Source organism: Lagopus leucura, unplaced genomic scaffold (assembly GCF_019238085.1).
Source record: "Lagopus leucura isolate 7727_CA_CO unplaced genomic scaffold, USGS_WTPT01 Super-Scaffold_100002, whole genome shotgun sequence".
NCBI lineage: Eukaryota > Metazoa > Chordata > Aves > Galliformes > Phasianidae > Lagopus > Lagopus leucura.
Window position 1 is genome coordinate 51,655,605 of NW_024962263.1, and position 26,894 is coordinate 51,682,498.

Below are 26,894 nucleotides of genomic sequence, written 5' to 3' on the forward strand. Positions count from 1 at the left end.
GTCCAAGAATTATGCTTTATGTCATTGTGAAGTTGATAACATTTAGTGTTGAACAAATACCACTAGGCTTACACATTAATATTTATTCAAATTCAGAATTAAAATTTGATTTCAAAGTCTTTAAGACTACTTTTTATTAATTTTTCATGAGGACTTATATGCTGGTGCTTGATTAGTGTGACTGTTCATGAAAAGTAAATGTTAAGGTCATATTTGCCATCAGCAAATTTTATATTGAATATGTAAATGTGAAATTTGCCACTGGCTGTGTGTTTGACCCCAGTCTTGCAATGAGATTAGTGTAAGCACACTTATTCTGTTACTGATTCCATCATCACCCCCTCACTTAAACTGGGGTTCTGCTTTCTCAGAAAAGCATTCTAACAGTGTTTTGAACAATCTCAGACATATTTCTATTCAGAAAATATTTGAAATTTAAGAATGTATTTCAAATTGCTGTGCCAACTGGGCAACTTTCACTCTTGAAATATGAGGAACAGAAGCAGGAGCCAACATGATATTTGGTGTAGTAACATGCCTGAATTTTGCGTATTACTTATGATATTTTCACAAACAGTATGCAGAAATAAGAAACTTGTTTAGTAAATGCCTTATAAATGTCATATATATTAATCAACTGTGAAAATGCTTTTTCTGGTAAATTTGAAGTGTCTAAAAAGTTTTAGTGAAGAAGCAGTGAATTCTTGTCAGTTTAATAGATAAAGAAGCAGCTTCTGTGTTAATAATCAAGCCTAGAAAGCTCAGACCCTTTAAGGGTTCATTACTCTAACAAAAAAATAATAATATTAATAAAGTGCAGTATGACCAAACTGTGAGGGTAAAAATGAGCTCTAAATCCTTAACATGGAAAATTAGGTTGGAATTATTTCCTCCTATAAGTTATTTTCTCCAATAAGTAATTATTTCCTTCTCTCAGTTTTGTAGTGGGAAGCACACTTTACCTGGAAAATCTCAAGTCCTTAATTCCAAGTCACATTCAGTTCCTCTTTCATCTTGCTAGGAAAAAGAATTTCCACTTTCAACCTCACTTTGATTTTTTATTTACAGTTACTTAGAAGAGAAAAAAATATTGGAAGTGCTAAATCTTTTATATGAAGCCTTTTGGCTTTAGCATAATGTCTTCTATCATTAGAAAATACATTTCAATTAATAAAAGGATTTCTAATGGTCTTCATTCAAACTGTATCTACATAGTCTAGAACTCATGCACGTAAGTGTGAATATAGCTGATGTTATTTATTTTTCCAAATATGACATGGATAATGTCTTTATATTATATGGGACTAGTGCCCATTAAATATACTACTTGTGTGACTAGTAAAGGATTTTATGCTTAAGGATTAAGTAGGAGGAATTTCTACATCTGATCTCGGTGTTAAAATGCCCTAGATTGTTTTTTAAGAAAAAGTAGAAAAAAAAGTCTTTGAAGTTTTGCATCAGGTTTCCTTGAAGGTAAAAAGCAATTGCCATTTGTTACGGAGAAGCCACGTGCAAAGCTTTTGCAGGTTGCTTAAACATTCTGCAGGTGATAGTTTTCTTTGAATATTCTCCACCACATGTAGTCAAGAAGACCTAAAAAAGAACAACCATCTCATTAAAGCCTGCTGTCACAGTTGGTTTCTGACTAATAGTCAAAAACATCTTGTGTCTTAAAGGAGAAATCCATTGCAGGCTGATGGGGGGTGATTGTTGGTAATCTGACTGCACACAAAAGTTAACACAGGTATGATGGTGTTGTGTTGAGAAAGCTTTGGACAAGTCTGTAGATGTTGTAACAGTACTGTAAATACCTGATTCCAGCAGGTTATATTTTGTTATATTTTGCTTATAAATAGATCACATATTAATTCTAAAGTAAATTTGATTAATTTTTATTTGGAAAATGGCAGTAAGATTGATCCAAACCAAATTCTGGTTCATGTGTATATTTCTGAGCTCTGATACCAATGAGAGACTTACACAAATAAATTCTATTGTAATTAAGGCATGTAAGTCAGTAGGAGATGAAGTATGCATTTTACTACAACTAGTTGAGATCATAAGTAGGCTTCTTGACTTAAAATGTTTGACAGACGATAGGGTTAAGTAGTTTATCTAAATGATGTTGGCTTTATCAGCCTCATACAGTTGTGATATCCAAAGCCAAAAAAAAAAAAAAATTTTTTTTCTTTTGTCCAAAACTTTTCAAGCTACTAATTTCATACCTTTAAAAAAAATGTAGAATAAACATAATTTAGTTTCAACCATACTAGCAACAGTTCTACTTTATTTTTAACATTTTCTGTACATAAGGGCCTTTGTTCACTTTTCTCAGTCAGCTGTTTTGAAACTCTTTAAATATATAATTTAAAAATGTGTTTATAAATTAGTGTAGAAAGATTGTGGGTTCCCAGCAGTTGAGTATACGTTAAGTTTCAAAAAAAAAAAAAAAAATTGAATAGCTATGGGAGTTTAAATAAGAGTTTTTGAAACTGTATAGCTGCATAGATAATTCAGTGTAGTTGAGTAATCCTAGAGGAAAACTATATGGGGGTTGATAATGAGAAAAAAAAGGGTTGGCACTTCTGTGATTCAGCTCTGGCATTCACTCTCTACATATAGGCGTATTGAAAAAACTCGTGAAACATGGATGGAGTTTGGATTAGTCTTCTGGTTCTTTGAAATTTGTTTACTTGCATAGATTATTTTTGCCATATATGAGATATGAGTAACTGTGTTAATACTCAAGTAAGCTCTGTAACAAATCAAGTCAAATTTCAATTGACTCATTACTTAAACTTTAGTCAGAACATGAAAATAAATTTTGTCCATGTTGTGTATATTGTAATATATGCTGTAGGATACAAGAAGCATTTAAACGTAATGTGCAATGAAGTGTAAATTTTCAACACTTAAAATATTAATCTTAGCACTATACGGTATCCTTTTACAGTACTGATATATTATTTTCTACTCATTTTCTTGTTGGAATGAATGATTGCTCAGTGACTAATTAGTGTATCTGTGTACTTGTTTATTCTGCAGACTATGGTCCCAGACTAATAGAAATCCATGGAATAAAGTTTAGGGAGCATTAAGAGAACTCACTGTTTGAAAGTGACTTTTGCATTATTATAGTCACAGAATCATAGAATTCTTGAGTGAATCCTTGAGAGTTGGAAGGAACCTCTGAAGGCCATCTTGTCCAACTCTCCTGCAATGAGAAGGGACATCCACAGCTAGATCAGGTTGCTAAGGGCCTCATCCAGCCTCATCTTGAAAGTCTCCAGGGACACATCAACAGTGTCACTGGGCAGCTTGTTCTGGTGCCTCACCACTGTAAATAATTTTTTCTTTATATTCTAACCTAAATCTACCCTCTTTGAGCTTGAAACCATTTCCCCTTGTGTTCTGTCAACTCAGAATTGACAGTCTGAAGGTTAGCCAGTATGATTCAAAGAAAATACAGATAGATCATTGTAAGCAACATAGTCAGATTTTATAATGAAATGATTTTTTATTTTTCTGACGGTGATATGGAGGTTTGAGTTTAGGACTACCACTGGCATTTCCATTCTTCAAACGCAAAAATTTTAGCAAGTTCTAATTCCTTGTTTTAGTTTCTGTATTGGCCTGCTAATAATTTGATTGAATATGAAGTGTGATGACCAGTAATTGGCTATTTTTAGTAAATATAATATTTTTATTTTTAGTAAAACAGAATTCCAAATTAGAGTACGTGACCTAAGGAAGGCAAATTAAGCACTTCTAGCAATATTTTTGGGGGTTTATGTTTATTAATGATGCTAAATTCAATGAATGAAGAACAGGAAAATGCTGCCAGAACATCCTTCCTGGCAGTCTTTTACTTTTGCGATTCTGTTAGTTTTTCATTTCTCCTCCTCCATTTTTTGCATGATTATCTTTTGCTGAGGCTCTCCTATGTTATTTTTGAAAAGAAAACATCTAACTCAGCAGTAATTGCTGTCTGTTGCTATTTTAATATTCCTAAGCATTTTAGTGCTGATTATGGAGCGTAATAATAAGAGTTAAAAAATACCATTTTACAAGTTCAAAAACTAATCTTTTCTTCCAGCTTGGTTGTCAGTGTATCACTGAAGTGACAGAATTTTCTTTTTACCTTGGCACTACATTGAAGAAAAATCTGACAGAAGTCAGAGTACTGTGTGGCTCATATTTGAACCTCAGAACATGATTATATTTTTTATCTCTTTTTAAAGGCAGATCACTTAGTGCTCTACTTTGTACTTGAGTCTTCAGGTTACTGGAACTTTCATGTCTACATTGGCTCATAAGCCAATAAGAGCAGGTGTGAGGTGTGATAAAGATCGATGAGTGAAGACAGAAGATAGTTACAACAGACTGGTGTGACGTTCCCATCTGAGAAATCACCTGATGGTCTAGCTCAAATGATCACTGTCACTTGGAATTGAGAATAATTTTGCTTCTGAGTGCTAAGTCTGATGGGACTTGTCAAAAAGCATCAAATCCCGAGAGACTGTGTATATTGCTTTGAAATGATTTTTTATATAGTGTCTTTGTAGCTGGATCATTCTCTGTGTTAGTGCTACCTTGGTTCAATTCCCGTGCCATCTTGAGAAACACTAAACCTTTTTCTGCCACTTTTCAGAATAATTGCTTAGTGATAAACTGAATATGATCTTTCTGCTGTAACTACGAGTATTACTGTATCCACCTTCCCTTTTATAAAACAGTACTGGTAGCAAGTTAGGTGCAAAAGTTGTGTCCGAATAGAAGTTAATGTCTTCATATACCCTCGGCACATGCATTTCTTTTTCCTTTGCTTGAGGAAGTTTTCCATTCCAGTGTGCAACTCATTAGATTTTGTATCTAAATATCTAAATCAAGTTCTCTGACCAGACAGCAATCAACTTCTCTGGTAATGTCAAGCTATGATCTGATGTATGCTTTCAGTTGAGCAGCGTGAGTTGGAACTGCTGTCACAAAATGATGTTCTACTTTGTGCTGTACATCAGTAAGAAAGATTTTGTGAAGGAAGAAAATTTTTGATGATTTTAACTATTATACTAATTGATTTGTTGTGGGCAAACATTTGATAAATATTAGAGCATGGGAATTTAAATCTCCCCACACTGGCATATTTTTACTGTGAATATCTGTACTATTCTGTATCACATACATGGGTTTTACTGAAAGAAACAATTGCCTTTTTACATAATTAAACATAATTTGAGGCAGTTGTATGCATGTGTCGAGCCTTCTAGCCTTGGGCCCTTAGGTCATTGTACCAGAATACGTATTGTGGGATCTGCAGATGAACCAGTACATTGAATAACAGTGCACAGTATCCTTCTTTTGTTTTTTCAAATGATAATAATTTAAGATATTCATTAATGAGCTAATTTTTGCTTTCAATTACAGTGAAGAATGGTGTTTGCTGTGGTTCAGAAAATCATAAATCTTAAGGAATATGTGCTTTTTGTTGTCTTCTGTTTAAGTCTGTGCCAATTCATTTATGTATAAATTTCATTTGTAATTTAAGAGTGAATTTAGTGTCTCATTCAAGAAAAATACTTGCTGAAGTCAGAGGGACTTCATACATCAGTGCTTTTGTGAATATATTGAGACAGACATCAGCATATGCTCTAATGTTGTCTTTAACTGGCACTTTAAAAGGTTTTATAAAATTAAAGGGCAACATTACTATAAGCATTACTGAATGCTCAGACTACTGTTATTGTTATGTAGAGACTTTATTCAGAAGTATCACACACCACCATAAAATCTAGCTCTTTAAAACTATCACTTTGTCAGTGGAATATGCATTTTCAGATCTGCATAGATATACTTGTGCGGATAGATATATTTTCATTAACATAGATTTTCCAAGCCTGCATAAGCACTACTTTTGCATTCATGCAGGACTCATTTTAATGAAATTGGTCTGTAAAAATTTTAGCTACAGTGCTGACAGACAATAACGGAGAGAGAGGAAAGAAAGAATATGCCAGTATTTCTCATTGTTGGGATTCTACTCACGTTTGTAAAATCTAGAAGCCCATTCTGTATTGTATCTTCTAGTCAAACTGTTTGACTCCCTGTTTTCAACATCTTTTTTTTTTTTTTTTTTCCAGAGACACAACTCTCCATAACAACTAGACACATTTATTTTGGCTGTTACCCTTTTATAAAAGTTACCAATTTTTCCATTTCACATTAGCTGTTCCAGTATATTCCTAAAAACATTCCCCAGCAATTCTCAGTAAGAATAGATTTACTCTCATATCTCATTCTCTTTCTACATGAAGGAAAGATGCTAAAGGAAAGTGCCTGTTGAATGAGGACATCAAGTAAACCAGTCCTGTGAAGCACACTTGATTTAATACAGTTCAACAATTGTTCATTGTTTATATAAAAGAAAGGCAAAAATCTAAAGTTGCAGTAAAGATTTCAAATGAAAGCTTCAAAAAAGAATGTTAATTCAATTAAGAATCAAAGTTTCTTCAATTAACTTTATTTTCAAGAATGGATTTGATAATCACTGAAAAGTAAGTGGCATGGGATTGGTAGCTTATTTATTCTCTTTGTAGTAATCATTAACTAGTATATCTCTTTGTTGTACATGTCAAGACCAAGCACTTTCTGGCTTACGTGTTTTATGTACTCCAGTATATGCTTTACTTGAATAGGTATTGGTATTGATGATTTCATCTAGATTTTGTACCACTTCTTCATCAAAATTTTTCATTCTATAAGTTTGAGAGAGAAAGAGAGAAAGCTTGGAGTAAAAAGGTAATACCAGACTACTTAGGACAACTTGTAGCATTTCTACAGCAATGTTATCAAACGTATAATCATGTAGACTTGTGGCTTGTTTAAATTTTGGAAGAAAAAGTGTTCAGGGACAGAGTTTACTTCTCAGTTTTTTTCACAGGTGGTATCCACTTAGGTATCTTCAAAAGGTGACTGTAAGTTAGAGTTGCTAATTCTGTAACTTTTCCCTTTCTTTCCTGTTATTGAGTAAAAGCATTTTTTAAAAAAGGTAAAGGATAACTTTATTTTTCCTGCACTTCGTCTATCCACATCTGTGATTGCAGTTTAGAAAACATGCTCCTGTTTGCTTTGGCTATGACTGTTCTGAATCATGTGACTGGTACAGAAGAGAGAAGATGTGTTTTCTTTGAAGGCTGAGGTTACAAGATATCTCTGATGGAATTCAGGACTTCAGTCTTGATCTGACTAACTATTCCACTGACAGTGTCATTGTTATCCCATGAAATAAGTGTTATTTCTGAATTCTGAGGTCTAAAACATCAGAAATGGGAAGTACTCACTGAAGATCTCTGTGCTACAGCAGAAGTTTTTGGATGTGATTTAAGATGGTGAAATTTGTTGTGATACATGTTTGGTTATTGGCACACATACATACTACATTGCAAAGTATGCCTTGACAACCAGTGTGCTACTTTACATAATAGACTAAAATTTCAGAGTGGATTTCAGATATTGGTACAAATAATATGCCATCACATTGTTACTCCTCCATAGCAGCCACTATAGGATTGGAAATATTGTGTCTAAGTGAGAAATTGACAATTTTTCTTGACGGATTGCTTTAAATTAGCCTGATGTAGTGCAGTGATTTTCACATGGAAGTATCCCTGAAAATAGCAATATATATGTATGCAGTTAAATGTGTAGGATAGGTTTTTCATTGGCATGGATTAAATAATTGCATCAATTAATGTACATGGTGTTTTGACACAGCAGCATTGCAGAAGGGTTACTTGTAAGTTACCTGGACACAGTGAGATCACAGCAGAAGAGAGCAAATATATGCCAGATTAAAAAGGCAACTTAAATTAACTCTTATAAAATTAACAAGTTATAGAAGCAGAACAACTGGTAGTGTTCATTCTGATACCCAGAGTTATATCACCTCATGACTCTCATGAAATAAAATGATTCTAATATAAATTATCACCTGTTGAGTATAGCATTTTGATTAGATGCTTGTGTGTCTCCTCTTTACCAGTCTGGGACTGGTGAAGGGACTGCCTGGACTTCTCTTTCTCTGCTGTGTAGCTAGGGGTGTCATCAGCCACATCACAGAAAAGCTAAAAACATGAAAAGGAGCTACAGAAGCAGTTATGGGAGAGAGAAAATATGGCTGAGAGCATTCACAAATGGATAGGGGATTCACTTGTATTCCTATTCCTTCATAGTCCTACCATGCCAGGACCCTGGCATAGCTGTGGAAACTACAGCTTTTGTTTTGTTGGAGATTTGTTAGACAACCTCAGCAAAACTAAACTGAACCAAGAAGAATTTATACCTGTGGTTTACTGTTCATGCCAGGTCTGGAAGGGAGAAGTATGCAGCTGAAAAATGTCAGAGAACAGCCAGTGCTGTTTCCACACCGGTATTACCTGTTAGTGTGACTAGGAGCAGAGCACATAGAAAGCTTTACATCTTCCTTTCTTTTTTGAAAGATGTCATTGCAATACACTGCAGGTATAAGGAGCTGCATGGCATTGCTTATACTTCTGCTGTGTTTTGGTCATACATATATTGTCCTGTTTGTGCTTCTCTTCCAGGTTCAGGTCCTTCGCAATGCGGGGGAAGAAGTGACCCTAACTGTGTCCTTTTTGAAAAGAGCACCTGCTTTTCTCAAACTGCCATTGAATGAAGATTGTGCATGTAAGCCTTTATTACTTGACCAAAATAAACCTTAATTCAGTGCTTGTGAATACTTGCAGCTTCTGAATCTAGTGTGCATTGGGGGTGGTTAACAACAGCTTTCTCAGTCAGCATTGTTGCCCAAATATGAGCTTCTCATATTGCCAGATCTCATATTAGCAGTCACCGTAAACAAAAGTGTGCAGTTGTTGCTTGAAAAACAATAACTTTTGAAAAACAAGATTGCCTTGTATTTGGCTGGTGTGAATCAGCAAAGTTGAGTCAGGGGAATTACATTAGGTTACAGTAGCTCACATTTTGGTGTAGAGTATTTAAAAGCATTTTTCCGTGGAGCACCAGATAAGAGTTTACTCCAGGAGTTTTGTGTTCTAGATGTGAAAATGAGATCATGTGTATATATTATGAGAGCTTAACTTTCTCATTTAAAAATCAGGAGTTTTCATGTAGGTGTCTGTATACCTAAAAATAAATTTGTCTAAAATGTTTAATATTTTAAGTCCAACTGAGTTTTAGTAAAATAGCCCCATCAGAAACAAAGGAGACAGCTGGCTTCCTTTAATTGCCTGAAATTGTGAGTGTGGGCACTTAATTATACAGTTGCAGCATACCCAAGCATATGTATAATCATCCTGTGCCTTTTGGCACCACTACTTTCTGCTTTTTTCTCCTAAAGGGAGCAACAAAACAAAAAAGTGTTTGATTTCAATACTTCTAGGCCTTGATGTTACATCAGTAGCAATTAAATAAACTAAGTTTTGATATATCTTATATAAAATCAGTTGTAGAAGTACCATCTTTATCTTGTATCCAGGTATTGAACTTTAATCAGGCAAGAAAAAAAAATACAACACCAGAAATCTTCTTAAATAAAAAAGAATCCCAGTAACTCATTGCTGCTTTTATGAAAGGATGTGGAGCATAGAGAATGCTGAGTAAAGCACAGTAGCATGCACTTGAATAGATCCTATCATATATGATTTATGAGATGTGGCTCTGTATCTTTGTAAGTTGCTACAAGAACTGTTAAACCTGTGAACTTCATAGAGAATGACAAAAGCATTGTCTGACTGTTTCCTTTAAGTGAGAACCAAGCAAGGAAGTGCACTTTCCATTTATTATCAGATTAGCAAATACATTTGTGATTTTTTCTTACTGAGTAGATTATTAACTTTTTTACTAATCGCTAAGGAGTTGAGCCTTGACTTTTGGATGACAAAATCAATTGGAGAGGGAAACATGCAAGCACACAAACACATAAACTTTTATTATAGCATTATAGATAATGATACATTTTCGTATATTCGTATATCCGTGTTGGTGTTAGGTGCCCCCAGTGACCAGAGCAGTGGCACTTCCTCTCCCCTGTGTGACAGTGGTTTGCATCTCAACTACCATCCCAACAACACGGTAAGAGCTTATATTTCTTTCATGAAATTACATCAGAAAATAAATCGCTAAGTGAAAGTAATAAAAAACCAGCATCATGGGAGGCACTCAAATTAGCGTTGGAGATAGTTCCATAGGGGGCTAAAATTTGTCAGCCAGATATTATAGCTAAGAGTAACACTGTGAGAAATTGTAGCAGCTGAGATTATGCTCTGATAAATGTGATTACTATTTTTATCTGGACAATGGAAATTTTTGGGAAAGTTTTGTCTTCTACATTTATTTGCAGAGCAGGGGGAATAAAATTATTAAAGTGACAATATAGCTATTTAAACAGGAGTTAGAAAACCTTTTCAGAATATTATTACATATATTTTATTTATTATTTAGAACTTTTGACCAAGGCTTACGTAGGTGCATGTTTTTGCCTATTTTTAAGACGCTAACGTTTTTCTCCTATTAACTAGTTCTAACAATTGTATTGAAGAACAATAGCATTACACAGCAAAGTGCCTTTAACTTGAAGTGCTACAGATCTTTGTTCAGATTTGTCATAAAAGATTCCTTTGAAATGCAACACGGTGCTTTTATTGTATTTCTTAGTCATTAAATGCAGCATTTGTGATATTTTGTATAGTTCTAAAGATTTTTTTGTATGTATTTGGCTTTGTGATAGATATACTAGAATAGAAATCACAGACTAAATAAATCTGTATATGACATAACTATTATACTATATGATAATGAACAGAAGTTTAAGCACTATTCAGTAGACTTCCTGTCTCTAATTTCTGCCTTCCCTTATTGTTCTTTCTCATTTCAATAATAAAAAGTTTAAAATGGGAGCCAGAAATTTAAAAGTCAGTAGCACAGATTTAAGACTGATTAGGGTCTAGGAATCCAAAAGATTAAACTAATTAGGTTATACATGTGCATAGGAGAAGGAACTCATCCTTAACAAAAGAGTTAAAAGTAATAATATTGAGTCTTGCTGTAGGACAAAAAAAAAAAACAATAAATATATGTCTTCTAATAGTGGAACAACATCAGAAACAAACACCTAAGCTATTTGTATACGTATGTAAAAAGGTAATTGGAGGAGATTTTAAAGTTATTTTGTTAGCCACTTCAAGTCTATCTTTGCTTTGAGGGTTAAAGCCTTGCTTCCATTCAGGAATCCTATTGCTGCTGAAGGTGTCAAAATTATGTGAGTTATCTACAGTTTCTTTTTGAACTGATAATAATTTAATGAAAACAAGTTTGTTTGTTTTCTTTCAGTTTTCTGTTTTTTTTTCACTCAGTCTTCTTGCCTGGGATATCTCCTTGTAATGGAATGGAATGCTTCATAAAGTCAGATGAGAGCTCTATATGAATTCTTAACATATGCACAAAACTTTCGTTGTCATTCCATATTGTCAAATTATTTTCTAGAATGTATTGTGTCTTATGGCCGTAGGGTATTTCGTAGATACAGCCTTGGTGATCCACATGACAAAGATTTCTTGCTCAAAAGGATTTGGAGTAGACAGGTCCTGTTTGGACCTAATTTAACAATAGAAAGTGCTATGCAAAGTGAGGTTACCACTTCTGTTGCTCTTGAACATAGATCTACTGTCTCCATCTAAACTTCTTGCCACATTTCAACTTTTTCCTAAAGTTTTGTCACAGCTGGAAAAAGTTCCTGAATATAGACAGAACTTGAAAACTTCAAGGTGTTGTTCAAAACAGTATGCTAGCTTAGTATTTCTACTCAGTCATTTATTTATGTGGATTTATTTTGTCTGAATCTATGGAATGTTTCACCAGAGCATCAGTGTTTTACGTTCATGAACGTACTTTTGAAAATCCTGCTATTCAGATAAATTGATGTTCATTGTGATCTTTCATGTTACACGCATTACAGATATATGAACATTCATTTAAAAACTTGCTAAAGGGTTAAAACTTGAAAAATCAGGGTATGGGTTTTTTTTTTACATTTATTTTCAGAAGATATGAGTAAGAAAAACTATGAAGAAAAAAATTTAAAAAAAGATTATGATTCAGGATCAATAGGTTCAATTTTACTGATATATAGAAAGCACGTATTTCAGTGCAAATGTTCTTTAAAACATGGCATGACGACTACCCTATTTTGAAAAGCAAGTGTTTTGTAAAGAAAGAAAGAGGTGCTGGATTTTTTAAAAATAATTTTGATTTTTTTTACTCAAAAACTATATCTCATTCTAATCTATATTGTCTTAAAATATACTAAAATTAAGATGTATATGTATAAATACCCCTTCTTTGTAGATATAATCATAGACATGATCTAGTTGAATTTTCATATAAATAATATCTTGTGTAAATAGGTAAAATTAATATATTAAGTGAACAATTTTCATAATTTATTAATTCATGTGAATTAATATAAAATATTATATAGTATTATAATATATAATATAATTATGTATAATATAATGTTATATACCAGTGAAGTGAAATTAGAATAGATGTATATGTAATCGAGTGTGGAACCATAGAAAACAACTGAATTATGATTGAGTGACATAGAAATCTCCCTTACTCAGGGTACAGATATGAAGCCTGTAACCAATAACATAATATACAGGAAATACTTTTATTTATGACTAATCACCCCCAAGAATGATGCAGTCTTTTTTTGCTAGGTTTCTAAAATAATGTTACTCATAGTTTCCCTAAACATGTTGATGTTGAGCTTTACATAGGTTAGTTTTATTTCTGACAAAAAGTTGAGAATCTGTGGAGTGCTAGCTAGAATTTGTGCTGATGATCTGAGAAAAGTGGATGATTATGCTAAACATAAGGTCTTTGAAGTAGCTATCTTTCTTTCCAAATTTGCTGACTATTTATAATGAAGCCCAAAACTGAGAAGGGCCTTCTAATGTTTTTCAGGATACATTATCATGTTCCTCATGGCCAACATCCCCAGGACTTAGATGGGAAAAAAGGTGGTGTGATCTCCGATTAATTCCACTTCTTCATTCACGATTTTCCCAGTACCTTCCAGGATCAGATTTGTGCAGGTAAATAAGTTCAGAAAGCTGAAACTATTGACTTCTCGATTTAAAGATGCAATCCCCAGGGATTTGCAATATTAAGAGAAGTGGCATTATTAATTCCAATGCAGCTCTGAGAGATAGAGGACAGAAGACCTGGGGCGCTCACAATCAGGCTTAAATTTATTGCATCATCTGATGACCTGACTAGTGATCAAGCATTAATATCTTGAACTTTTTCTGTTCCTACATTCAAAAACACATAAAGTTACTTAATTAATATGTAAAATCTTCATTAATATTTCTGTTATAAGTGTTTTGCAGAAGGTTTCAATTATCAATTCTTTGTTGTTATACTCACACTTTTGCCTGGAAAGGGGTCTTGCAGTCTAGTGTTGCCACTTCCCTCCAGGTGTGGGTTTATGATCCCAATGAAAACTGAAAGATCATAAATCAATTTTGGGTTTCTTTGGGGTCAATTTTGTTGTTTCTCATCACAACCTTCTTCTCTTTGGTTCTTACCAAATGTTTGAAAGTTATGTAAAAGCCTCCCACAGCCTCAATTAATTCAAAGGGCTATTGTTTCTTTAAAGTTTACCGTGTAGGTTTGCAGTCTTGTTTCCTATTCAACAGAGCTGATATTAAAGCAGCTTAGTAGTCACTAGATGACTGTTAAACTAAAAACAGTTTATGGTCTCTGAATAGTGACAGCAAAATCATGCTTACTTGTCTACATGATTCTTGATCTCTTGACAATTACTGGCCCAGAGAGCTAACTTGTGATGCAAAAGCTACATTGGTTCATTGGCTGAAATGAGCAGGATATGGATACCAGAGATGTAAGATTTCTTGTACATGATTCTCTGAAAACCTTCAGCTCAATGTTTTACAGTGGTTGAAATATATATAATTAACAACACCTGTCGTAAAGGACCCAGAATTATAAAAGTCAAATCTGAGATCTGTTCTGCTGTACACTCCAGATAAGATACTAGAACTACTCATGGGGAAAATTAGGATATATTCGACTATTCATAGATTTAAGACTTTCACATTCAGTCTTCCGTAGCAATAAAACACAAGCTTAATATGCTCATTATGGAAGTTGTACATTACAGAGAAAGATTATGTGTAGGCAGCAATATTCCTAAGATTTCAATTGCAAAATAAATTTACAGATGTATACCTGAAGTCATGCTCACACCTTGAGTGATTACTAATTATCTCCCTGTATTTTCCTGTGCTATCTATCATGAGGAAAATTACTTAAGAGTTTAAAAAAAAAAATAAAATCAAGTTTGATAGAGAGAAGCAGTTGTTGGGTTTTTTCCTCAAAAAGCTCAGAGCCAATATTTTGTTGGTAACAAGCTAGTCTATGAGTGTTTTAAAATAGTTTGTAAATCTCTGTATTTTAAAATATGACTCCCTCCAAAAATTTGTTTTCAAAGAAAGATAGAAAAATTTTTAAAGAAAAATGAAAAGAATATAAAGAACAATGTTAAGAAAAGAATATTACTAATAATAATAAAGAAAACAACATAAAATGTTACATGCTATATAAAGTTGTCTTATGTCATTTTTAGAACCTGAGGTGCGTAATTGAATAAGAATATGATCTTAATTTTTTCTTGTTGTTGTATTAAAAAATGATCAATAAGAAGTTAGTTTTTAATAACATATCTTTTAGATTGTGCCTGTAGGAGTTTATAGACAGATGACCACCTCTGTGAAAAGACAACTGAGCTGATGTGTTAGCTGATAGATATAGATAAACCATCGGTGTCTTCATGATCATGTTAGGATACATAAGCTTTATCTTCCAGTCAGAACTTATTCTTCATGATGGAATTGCTCAAGGAAAAGGCATGGCTCTAATTCATTTTTGTACTAGTCCTAAGTGAAAGAAAAGAGTGTACTTGACACAGACACAGAAGAACATTTATGGTTGAGGTAGATGCTAGCTCTGCATTCTATAAAATTAGTTGATCGTTTTGTGAAGTACAAAACTGATAATTTTGCAGAATCAATATCAGTCTTAAGATGTCAGAAATTGTCACTAGTGACACTCAGTTTTATGTTGAAGATAACACTCGTTTTGCCTCAGCCTTCTAAAAAATCTAAACAATTTTAAACCATGAATGGATGAATTTGTAGGGGAATGCTAGCAGTGGAACTTTACATTCTCTTTATGCTTAATAATATCCTATTCTGTGAGACTGATTCATAATGAGCTTTTGAGGTTCTGAAGCTAGAGACTTGTCAACCTTCCTAAAGGCCAAAAAGGCCTTTTACAGAAGTTAGATCTCCTATAGCTTTATAATTTGTAAGTTTCCTCGTGTTCTGTAGCTGTTTAGCACTCAGTTGTGGAAAGTCAAACTATAACGCATCGTAAATCATTGTGTAAGTTCCAAGAATGTTGCTGAGGTAGAGACACTCCAGTGGCTACTGCCTTTGTCAGTGGATGTCTCTTGGCATTCCTGTGTGATTTCCTAATGATTCTGCATTCAGAAATGCAACTGAAAAAATCATTAATGCTATCTCATAAATTTGAATTCACCAGCTATTCCATCGGCAGGTAAGAAGAGGATCATTTACAATGAAAATTCTGTCACCAAAAGCAGCTAATTAGCTAGCAGTAACCTTAATGTGTTTTGAAAATGAATTTGGAGAATGAAACAAAATTTTTTGAGAAAGAGGTACGGTATTCCACTGAATTTCATGAAAGGCTACCTACAGTCTGCTACACTTTCCTTCTCTGTGGTCTTCATATTCAGTTATTAATGCTTTGATATGCATCAACTATTCCACTTGTTTAGCTTCTGAAATCACACAGGGTTGGACAAGATTCCATAGAGCTAGTCAATAGGATTTTCTTATAGCTTCTTGGAAACTTAATATAGGAATAGTTGACCTTTTTATATGACATTTAACATGTAGCTGATTGTTTTAATATGTCAGGTATTTATAAACAGGAAAACCAGCAATTTATCAGTGTTCACTGACTGACCTTCATTGCAGTTGAAAGAAAAGCATTTCTACAAGTATTGTTAAGATGGTATGCTAGAACAGATGAAATTTTCTTCTGACCTGATCTGTTATGACATGTCTATAGGCAAAATGCGTTCCAAGTAATTGCTGTGGATGGGGTTTGCAGTGGAATAATTCAGTGTCTCTCTGCTGAAGACTGTATTGACTGGCTACAAGCAATAGCAAGTAACATTTCCAACCTCACAAAGCACAATGTAAGTATGGATCCAAGCAAGCCAGAAGGTTTCCCAATCATGTTTGATTATAACTGTCATAAAAGCCTAATGGGTTCAAGCACAGAATTATCTGCATATAAACAATGCTCGAGGCTGTCTGAGAGAAGTCAGCTCAAGTTTATCATCAAATCAGACTTTGTGAGAAATCACTGAATGGGAAAATATTCCCCCCTACAGTCATCTAGTTCACTTCATCGCTATCAGCATTGCATATTTAGCAATACCAGCTACCATGAGAAACAAAGACTAGACACAAGAGAAAGCCAGGTGTGATGGATAAGAACATATAAAAGCAAAAGGAAATTCTGCATTTTCCTGATGGATTGAAAAGGTATATCTATATTGAAATTTTTGTAATTGGATCTGAATTAGATATTAGGTCTGTTTAGGTGTCATTTAAGGCAAGGGCAATACAAGTCCTCACTATCGAGAAAGATTAAATGTGTTTATGCTTCATGCACTGTACTTTTATGGTCTGATCTTGTGGGATAGGTAACTTTTTATTGCAACAAGGATAACTGTTATGCGTAGGTTTTGCTAAACTACTCCTAAGTTCAGTTGAAAGCTCTTAAGTTTGTTGGGGGCTTTTTGATCTATGTAGGATATATCTTGCATTTGATAAATAAAATGTAGTTTACAGCTTAGAATTCTATATGATTCCTTTTCTGTTCTGTCTACAAAAATACAGAACACATGGGTAACTCCATTATTTTGAAATAATTTAGAACAAGGAAGCCCTTGAGGATTTAATTTATATTCTTTCAGATTTCCTTAAATCTGTTTCAGCCTCCCAAATCTAACTAAATTTGCTTTTCTTTCAAATACAGGGAACATATTGAAGGAAGTTGTATTTCTTGCAGATTTATATTCAAGATGCAAAACTATGCTCCATCTGGCAGCAATATGTAAAAGTCATTGTATTATAAAAACGTGACAGACATGAATTCATCCACCATCTGCAAGCTTCCATGCAATGCAAGCCAACTTTATGGCTATTTATTCCTCCTTACATTACTATTGCTGCATAGAAATTCTTGTCTATGAGGCATCCTGACAAATGAGTGTGCTGGTTAATTTTTTTCTCGCCATCATTAGTTGACTATTGATTATTCTTGCAATCTAAAGCAGTATGTTTGTTTACTTACAACAGTAGATAGAAGACTTTAAAATTTATCTGATAATACATTATGTATCTCTTATGAGACTGTACCTGTGGTTACTTAGTTACTATTGTTATATAAAATACTTTCAGTGTTTTAAAAAGGAGTACAGTGTATTCTAGACTAGTTTCCATAAAGAAACACAAACACTGTAACTGATGTTACAGTGATATATATAATAGCTGATTATATAACTATTATGCAAACATCTATATTTACCTTACCCACAGACATCCTGTAGAGAAATTGTGATTTAGTTTGGGCTTACGACTATAGTAAATGATGTGTTTTACAACTGTCCCAATTGTTTATTGCTCATGTGAGTTCATGAAAACCAATGAGACTCTCTTTTTCATGATATACTTTTCTTAAAAATGTCAGTTACCAGCAAAAATTGTTTGATAACATTTATGATAAGTGAATGTAAGCAATATTAGACAGTCAGAGGAAAAAAGAAAAAAAGCAAACTGTTATTCAGAACAATGATTAAATATGAGTAGAGGTCTTTTTTTTTTTTAAAGAGTGATTATTGACCTACACATACTGCTGATTCTAGCATTCTTCCTCTGTGAGAATCATTTACTCACAGTCACTCTCCCTTCCCATTGGTGTGCTGTACCAAAGAAACAATGTGAGTACAGGACTTTATTTAATTTTCAGACAGAATATATCGACTATTTTTCTTTTTAGTTCCAGGTAATGTTTTATTTTTATCTAGGAGTTATGTAAAGTAATTTTTCACTTAAATACTGTATAATAGTTTGTTGAAATGTAACCATACATGCTTTTTCTAACTTATGAAACAGAAAGAAGATAAAAACTAGTAAGATTATAAAAACTATGTTGTTTCTGAAAGCATGTCCTTTACTACTGTGTCAGGTTTGGACTCTGTAGGTTTGGGTGGGATTTATCTTGCCCAGTGCTAAATGTCTTAAAGCAGAACATCTGAATAGTTATCCCTCGGCTTTACTTCTGACATCTGTTTTCTGATTAGATGAATCCCCTTAGGACATGTCTTTGTTTCCTTTGACTGGTTATGGACCCTGAGGTGGTGAGTTCAAACTCAGATATCTAAGGATATGTGTAAATTCTGTCACAGGTCTCCTTATGGGGCAAAAGAGAGCTTCTCTGAAGAAATCTAGTGAAGAAATGTCTGGGTATTTTGACAGAAAACATTCTAGTTTCAACTAGCATTCTGAACTATTTTACTTTTTTACACACAAACTGTCTGAAAACCGTCTGATGGTTCAAACCCCACAGATGTGTGTGGTAAAAAGCCAGCTTTCTTTCCCTGTATTTCTTTGCAGTTGTGAAATGTAAATCCCAGGCTCCAAAATATTCTGTTTGAGTCTATGCTTAAGTTACTTTTTTGTACGGATAAAGTCAGAATTTCTTCTATTGCAATGTAAAATGTTCATATCTGACACAACAGTGGTGTAGTTCAGTTGAAGAATCAGCAGTGTAGCCAGAGAGCAACAGGATAACAAAAAGGCATGTGTGGAAGCAAAACCAAAATGTCTTGATGATCATCACCTCTGAAAGACAGTTTTGCTAATTGAATCTAAGTAATGGAGTCGAACATTTTGTCTATGGGCCAACACATATTACCTGCAGTAATTTGAAGACTGTCCATCCTTGTACAGTGCGAGATAAAACTTGTATTACTATGCAGCAAGATAGTTGCAGTTTTAATGCAAAGATTTAGAAATTTACATTATGACTATTCATAAAAATATCGGTATGCTGACTGATGTAGTTGACCTCATTAGTTCTCAATTTTTTGTCAAAAGACAGACTTCAAGCATGCAGTATTTTTCCTTCTATCTGTAGTTTAGGAGCATTGTCCTCCAGTGTTTCTGAAATCACAGAATCACATGATACTGACAACTTGCATTCCTTTAGTTCCCCAGGAACAATAAAACAATTACAAATGAGATGGAATGCATCCTGTTATGATTAAAAAACACAAATTGACTTGTATATGGGTATGCAGTTCACAGGATATTATAGAAATGCACTGCTTAAAGTGACGTACTATCATAGTATAATTGATGATGTGATGAATCCATAAAGGTCATTCATTTTGGAAGTAGAATTCTTCTCCAGTGTGAGCCATTTAAGCTGCTTTTCTGTGAAAAGTTTATCAGTTTAGAGCTACTCAGGGGTTATATTAAGCTCAGAGTTTTGTTGAAGAAATCGTCAAACTAAAGTTTGTGTGCTGAAACCTGAATAGGTTAAATTGAACACACACTTGGGATTCTATTTCCCTTGTGAATTCATGACATACTTGCTGCTAGTATGGATGACAGGCCAAAGAAGATTTGAAAGGAAAAAAACTGCCACTTCTACCTTTTTTATCTGTGCTTTTCTGTTCTACTGTGCCAATTCAGCTGTGAACTATTAGCCCTTCAATAAGCTACTTTTAGTCTGTATTAATTTCTTTGATAACTAATACTGATTTCTCATCTTTCACACAGTATCCAATGGATCATACAACTTTTAAAGAACTATGCTCTTGGAACAGTCTAAGAAAAGACTCTAAAATCACATGCTATATAAAGATCCACTTGATGCCAATGCATCCCTAGTTTATGTGATACAGTTTTCAGGGGTCTCAGGGACAGTATTTGTAATGACTTTAGCAGGGATGAGGTTTTAACTAAGTTATTTTTCAAACCTAATTCAATTCAAAATCACTGGGCACCCCAATGTATTTTCCAAGTGCAACAATAAATAAATAAATAAATAAATAGATGCGAAGGAAGCATGAACAGAAGTTTTGGGTTTTGATAACAAAAGAATATTATATACTTATTTTTCAGTTATCATCTTGTAGGATACAGCTTAGCTGATTCTTTGGGAATTTATCCTCCCAACTCGATATATGTCACTCTTGTCTATTGCTTTCAAATTTTTATATAGTGAGTGCTATGGTATTTCTTTACCGCTTTCTTTTGCCATCATTTCCTTGGAAGACACTGTGCTGATTGCAGATTTATATTTCTTACCTTGACTTTTACACTTGACAGAGAAGAAACAACAAGAACTTCAATAGACAGAAATGACAGGTAGCTGAGTAAAGGTTGCCAAGCAGTAAGTGAAAAAAAAAGAGTTTTAAATTTATCTTGGGAATGCCCAGAAGATCTTGCAAGAATTATTACCCAATAACTTGACAACATTCCTTCACTTTCTGTGTAAATCTTGCAAAATACCATGTGTCTGTGAAATTAATAAGGCACACATGTGCTACAGATTGAAATATGGTGATAACACAAAAACAGTAGAATTAATAGGTCTACAAAATTAGTATCTGATTCTGGGCATGCCATGCTTTCCTGAACATAAGATTCTATTTTGAACAGTTTCAAAAGTTCAGTTGAACTATTCGATCATATGCTTAAAACATAATGCCTAATAAAAAGAAACTGCTGCTAAGATCACAAACTAATTTGTCCTAATCTTCACCAGAGACAAGAGAACAGTAATAACTTATTAAATATAATTCTGAAGTTTGGATTGTAAGGTCTGAAGTAAGGATTGTATAGGTTATTAGAGGGGAGAAAATAAACACAAAGCAGGAAAAAAAAATGCAATTAGGTTAATATGATCTGTTCTGCTTGTGGGAATAGTTAAATATCATAGGACTACATTCAGTGTTTAGTAAGATTTTTAATGATGTTGATACTATGTGTGTCATGTTTTTTTGTTGAATCGTTAAGAGCATACTGTGGAATGCTATTTTTTGTGTATAAATCAGTGTCAATTATATGAAATGAACAGATTTCACATTTCAATTTTTTTGTTTGAAATACCATGGGTGACTATCAGGATGCTTTGATGTAAGTCATTTTGGAATTTTCAGGAATTTTAATCTCTTAACTGTCCTGTGTGTATTGCAGTGATGGTGAGCTTTTTGCTGATTACTAAGCTATGCATTTTAGGAGCAAATCAAGAAAGATGAGTATTAGTACCAAACCTCATCAAGTGGTATATTCTGTAGTAGTGCAAAAGGTAAATACTGTCTTCTAGAGTTTAAGGCCTTTTGCAATGAAGAAAAAATAAATTGAAAAGTGTAAGAAGTCTTCAGAAGAGTCTTAATATATTTGCTTTTTGCTGAAATTGAATGAATTACACAAACAAATTGGATGGTATCTGTTAAAATGTATAATGATCTGTTTCCTAAGTAATATTATGGATTCAGATGTTTATAGGTTTCTGAAACTTTGTTTCATTGTTTTGCATTCCATTCCAGACTTTGTAAAAGAAATCACAGAGCTTTTTACTCCAGTGTTGATATGTAGGTCTCCATAGGAATGTTTAAAACTCTGAACTGGATGCTTTTGTATCATAACATTGTCATATATCTGTAGTTTTCATACGTAGGTCTCTTGAGGCACATTGGTATAAGTAAATAAATGTAGTCAGATCAAATTTACATAAACTGTTTCCTATTTTTTCTACCCTTTAAAAGACAAATGTTTCCACTTCGATATCTAGAAACACATAAGTTTCTATGTCATTTTTATGAAGTATTACATATGGCCTTGTATTCACAAAAAATTTGTGAGTTTGCTGCATGTCTTATTTGAGTAACTGTTTCTTGTTTATGTGGTATATCCTCTTGGGTGTACTGACTTAGCTGCAAAGAAGGACAGGTTTTTCCAAACTTTCTTGCTATTGCTCCTGTGTATTTCATCTATATCTTAATAACATAACTTGAATTTGAAGGTTATTGTCTAGAATATCATAAGTCAAGAGAAAAATGCGAGGAAAGAATGGTAGTTAAATGTGTTTTTATAACTTGTGCAAGTTTTAGCATTTTCCATAATAGTCACCTTGTCTGGGAAACCTGTAACACAGAACTTCTGCCTTCATGACTGGAACCTTTATTATGACACATTCTGATTATGGTGATATCACTCAGATATGGAGTTTTTGCTTGAAATATACATTGTAAACTGTAATTAGTCATGATAGCTTTGAAATGAAATTGTCTTTTTATACTAAATTTCTCCCAACTATGCAAACCTTTTTAATAATATAATTCTGGTTTTATTGAACACATTATCACAAGTCTTGAAGCAGTCAATAAAAATGTAACCATCTCTGTCACAAATGGCCATCTATATATCTCTAATTTAAGGGTAATAACATCCTTTAAAACAAACAAGCAAAAAATCAAATAATCTGTGAACTGAACTATAATTTACTTCTTACATGTAAACCTTAAAAAAAAAAATAAAGCCACGCAATACTGATGCAGAGAGAATATTTTCTCAGCTTTATCTTCATAATGTTGTCACATAGAAAGAATCCATACATTTTCTCCAATTCGTTCAGTTTCATATGGATTCAAACTAAAAATGATAGTGTTGCATTGGTACTTAGATAAAAGCAAAACATCAGAATATATGATTTGCTCTTTATGTAGAATTTATTTGAAACTCTGAAGTTATCTCCCTCTTTTCTTTAGCATCATTATTATTGAAAGCTTAAGTTGGCACTCTATAATATATAAAGTCTGTGCTCTGGTTACAAGACAGTTTAGAGAGTTGTTTTGACATCCAACCGTGGTAAAGTATAGAAAGGAACGTGTAATTAAGAAAAACTGAAATTTTCTTCGTTGGTTTAAAGGGACAAAGAAAGGATGACAAGAATAAAAGAAGTAGGACTAGTCTGACTGGGAATGCAGGTAAGCCACTTGGGTTTTTACAGAGAGGCAGCATGTGGAAAAAGAAAGTACTCGCTAAAAGTTGCCCTTTCCTGCCAAAATGCCAAGCTGCCCTTTCAGTAACAGCTGGAGACCTCCATCTATTTTACCTTTTTTTTTTTTTTTTTTGTATTACATACTGTTCAATATTCCACAATTGGTTTATTGTAAGTGAGAGTGCGTTGGAAGAGGCTACTGAATCACAAACTGCTGTTGATAAAACTGCAACTGGGAACTGGGAGGCTAAGCAATAGTATAGAATAGTATACAATTCTCTTTGTATCTATTCTTTTTGCTATCTAAAACATAAATATCATTATTTTAAAGTGGTTAGCTTGTTTTCACACCTGTTTCCTCTTATCATTAGGTAATGTTTATTAAAATATCATTAGATAGTTTTAAAAGATGGTTACATCTACAGCTTTGCCTTTCTTCCACAACAAATTAAAAAAAAAAAAAAAAAAAAAAAAAAAAAAAAAAAAAAGAAGAAGAATTAAAGGAAACTGAATGCATTCAAAGAGCCATAGCACACCGTAGGGTATATATGTTATTAGTAGATTAGTGTGTTGAAAATATTTTCTCCATTTGGTTTTCTTGCTTCATAAAGTGCCATAGACATCCAGCGCGCTCTGGTAGCACATAGCTTATATTTGCCTGAGAAAGAGAAGGACTCAGGACACAGGGGAGTGTGGTAAGAAACAGGGATTTAGTCATTATAGCTTCAAGAGATTGGGGGAAAAAAGTCTAGCTGATGGGAAAATAAGCAAAACTACAGATGACCTATAAGCAGAAAGTCCTGCATAGGAAATGTGCCTGAGATTGCACTTGTGACTTATACATCAACATAATGAGTTATGAAAGTCTGTTTCAAGTTTTGTATCTCCTAATACTCTATGTAGTAGTTGTGGCAGTTGTCTGTGAGCAAAGTCTGAAACTATAGGCATGCTGATGGCTTGTGTAGGCAATGATCCAATTGTAAGGTTTTGTTTTGTCCATTTGTTTATTTCAGAAAATGAGATAATTACTTATTTGAGAGAATGTCACTGAGATCATGAAATTAGGCATGAAAAATTTAGGATGTAGTATCTTGGTTTCTTCTTACTGTGTAATGCGTGGCACTCCAACTTACCACACTGGAGAGTGAATTATTCATTTCTTTGTGGGATTTCTACCTTTTAAAACTTTTTTGGTAATGATCATATGCAACTTTTCTGTTGTTTTGTTGTTTTTTTTTTTTAATTGTTTCAATTTTTAAAAAACATTTTAAAGTTTTAGAATTGTGTTTTCTTCATTTTACCAATCACTATAACTTTGGACTATACTAAGAAGTAAAACAGGGGTCCCAGAGATGCAGCACTCTTCATAGAAACCTGAATTATAATCAGTTATTTCATCTTGGGAGAGAGGAAAATAAAGAAGTAAACTGCTTTAATGTTACATATGTGTTACATATATATATGTTCGTATATACAGAAATCCTAGAATCAGAGAATGGTTTGGGTTGAAAGATACCTTTAAGATACTCTAGCTGCAACTACCCAGCTATAGGCAGGGGCACCTCCCTCTAGACCAAGTTGCTCAAAGCCCCATACAGCCTGGCCTTGAATGCTTCCAGGGAGGGGGCATTCACAGCCTCCCTGGGCAACCTGTTCCAGTGTCTCACCACCATCACAGTAAAATACGTACATGGAGCTTAAAAATTTAAAAAATTAAAAAAGAAAAAGGTAACAAATCTACAAAACATATTTTACTGCTTTATTTCTTAATGAAATCAAAACCTGTTATACTCTGCTACATAGAATAATGTCTCCCCTATATTTGATTAATATAAAAATGACTATGCATTTTTATATTCAATGCAGGTAATCAGTTCTTTATTCCCCAGTTTTGCTTTTTTAATGAGAAAATTGTAACTTATGCCTGAGTAGTCTGTCAAGAGAGTGCTTCATGACAGAAGTATACATACGGGATCTCCAGTTTTAGATAGGAAAACTAGTCCCTAGTCTTTAGATATAGAGAATGAGGAAATAATAAAATACTTCTGGAAATATGACAACTGAGTAGTTAAACAATGCCTTAAACATTTCATCTGTCCCCTCTTACAGTTCACTTTCATGAAATATAACATAAAATACATCTGAGGAAGCGCTTGGTGCCCATTAAAAACCCTGCACTTAGTTTTAGCTGTATTAACAAGGAGATGATATGAAGTCAAAGCACATGTACAGTTTAATTCTTTAACAAGATATATTGCATTTTTTATCATAAGGCTACTTTTCAAATGCCAAATGAGAAAATGTTTTTCTAATTGCTAATAGATAATTTACTTCATCCAGTATGATGCATTGAAACCACATAAACAATCAGTAAAAAGTATTTTTGTAGCCCATTGTGTCAACAATAGAGTGGCCAGTCAAGCAATGTGATAGAACAATTATTTTTAGGTCAAACTGTTTAGAGATAGGTTTGAGTATATTCAACTAAACTATGTAGAGGTGATTTATTTGCACATTTTATATGCTTCCAGTTTGTACAGAAAATGATTTTTTTGTAAGGTGAATTATCATGCAAACTTATGACAGTTTTCTCCACAGCAGAATCTGTTACTTATGTCTAGCAGAAAATACTGTTTTAATTGTGTTTACATCCTGAGGTAATTTTGCAAGGTAATAAAATAGATGAAATACTTCCAAGAGCATGTCATCATGCTGGAGGATCTCACATAATTCAGGATACTTAAAGGAATTTTATCAGGTTGTCTTTTCTGCTGTTGGAAATCCTACAAAGTAATCTCATTTTTTACTAATCAGATAAAAATATAGGAATTCCATATAATTCAGATAAATTAAATGGTCTCAGAAATACTATGCCTTTTTTCCTGTAAAGGCAAGATCCTCTCTACCTGAACTGGCTACATAGTCTATAGGTAGAAAAAATAGTCATTAAGATGTAAAGAAAGTGAACCAGTCCTCTTGACTTAGGCACTTACTTCTTTGCCATTAACTATATAAAGAATGCAGATGTCTCCAGAGGATAATTCAATCTCCTTAAATTAAGTAGCTACCTCTTCCACTTCTAATAGGAAGTGGCAGGAGGATACTTTAACGTAATAGCCTACAGGTTGGAAGAATCACCCTTACATGAGAGAAAGGAGCTTTCTGAGTTACTTGGCCTGCAATGCTGATGCTGTCTCACCCTTGGCCAAAGTACTTCTAGATACAGCGCATGGCTAAGGCTCCAGTCCCCTTTCCATACAATGTTCTCTTGGCTATCCATTGAGCCACATGTAAAATTTGTACCTATGCCATTTAGCAAAAATCAAGGGTTGTCTTTCAGTCTCTCTTGAGTAGGAGTATTGCTTAAGTACAGTGCGTGTGCTAATCTAAGCCTTCAACCTAAGAATGAAATGTCTGCTGTCATTGATGGGTACTCTAATATTGCTTAAAATGATCAGACATGTGATTCCCTGTATTATAGCAATGCTTTTGCTTTTGCAGATTTTTTTAGCCAAACTCATTTTGCAAATATCGTTAATAGTGCAAAGTCTCAAAATGGCATACAGGCAGGACAAGAGAAGTAAGTGCAAACTTCTTCAGTCACGTTTGCTATGAAAGAAAAAGCAGAAAAGTCAGGCCTCAGATAGACGCCTTCA

The 26,894-nt window shown here is 33.6% G+C and overlaps 1 protein-coding gene across 2 annotated transcripts in view; it reads left to right on the forward strand.

Annotated features, from left to right (window-relative positions):
- The window catches only part of SNTG1 (syntrophin gamma 1), a 326,387-nt gene that overhangs the window by 221,239 nt on the left and 78,254 nt on the right, over positions 1–26,894 (forward strand). For both annotated transcript variants that reach the window (XM_042869538.1, XM_042869539.1), the window contains exons 9-12: positions 8,601–8,703; positions 10,028–10,110; positions 13,006–13,136; positions 16,222–16,351. In XM_042869538.1, the coding sequence (XP_042725472.1) occupies positions 8,601–8,703; positions 10,028–10,110; positions 13,006–13,136; positions 16,222–16,351 (447 nt within the window). The remainder of the gene's footprint in view (positions 1–8,600; positions 8,704–10,027; positions 10,111–13,005; positions 13,137–16,221; positions 16,352–26,894) is intronic.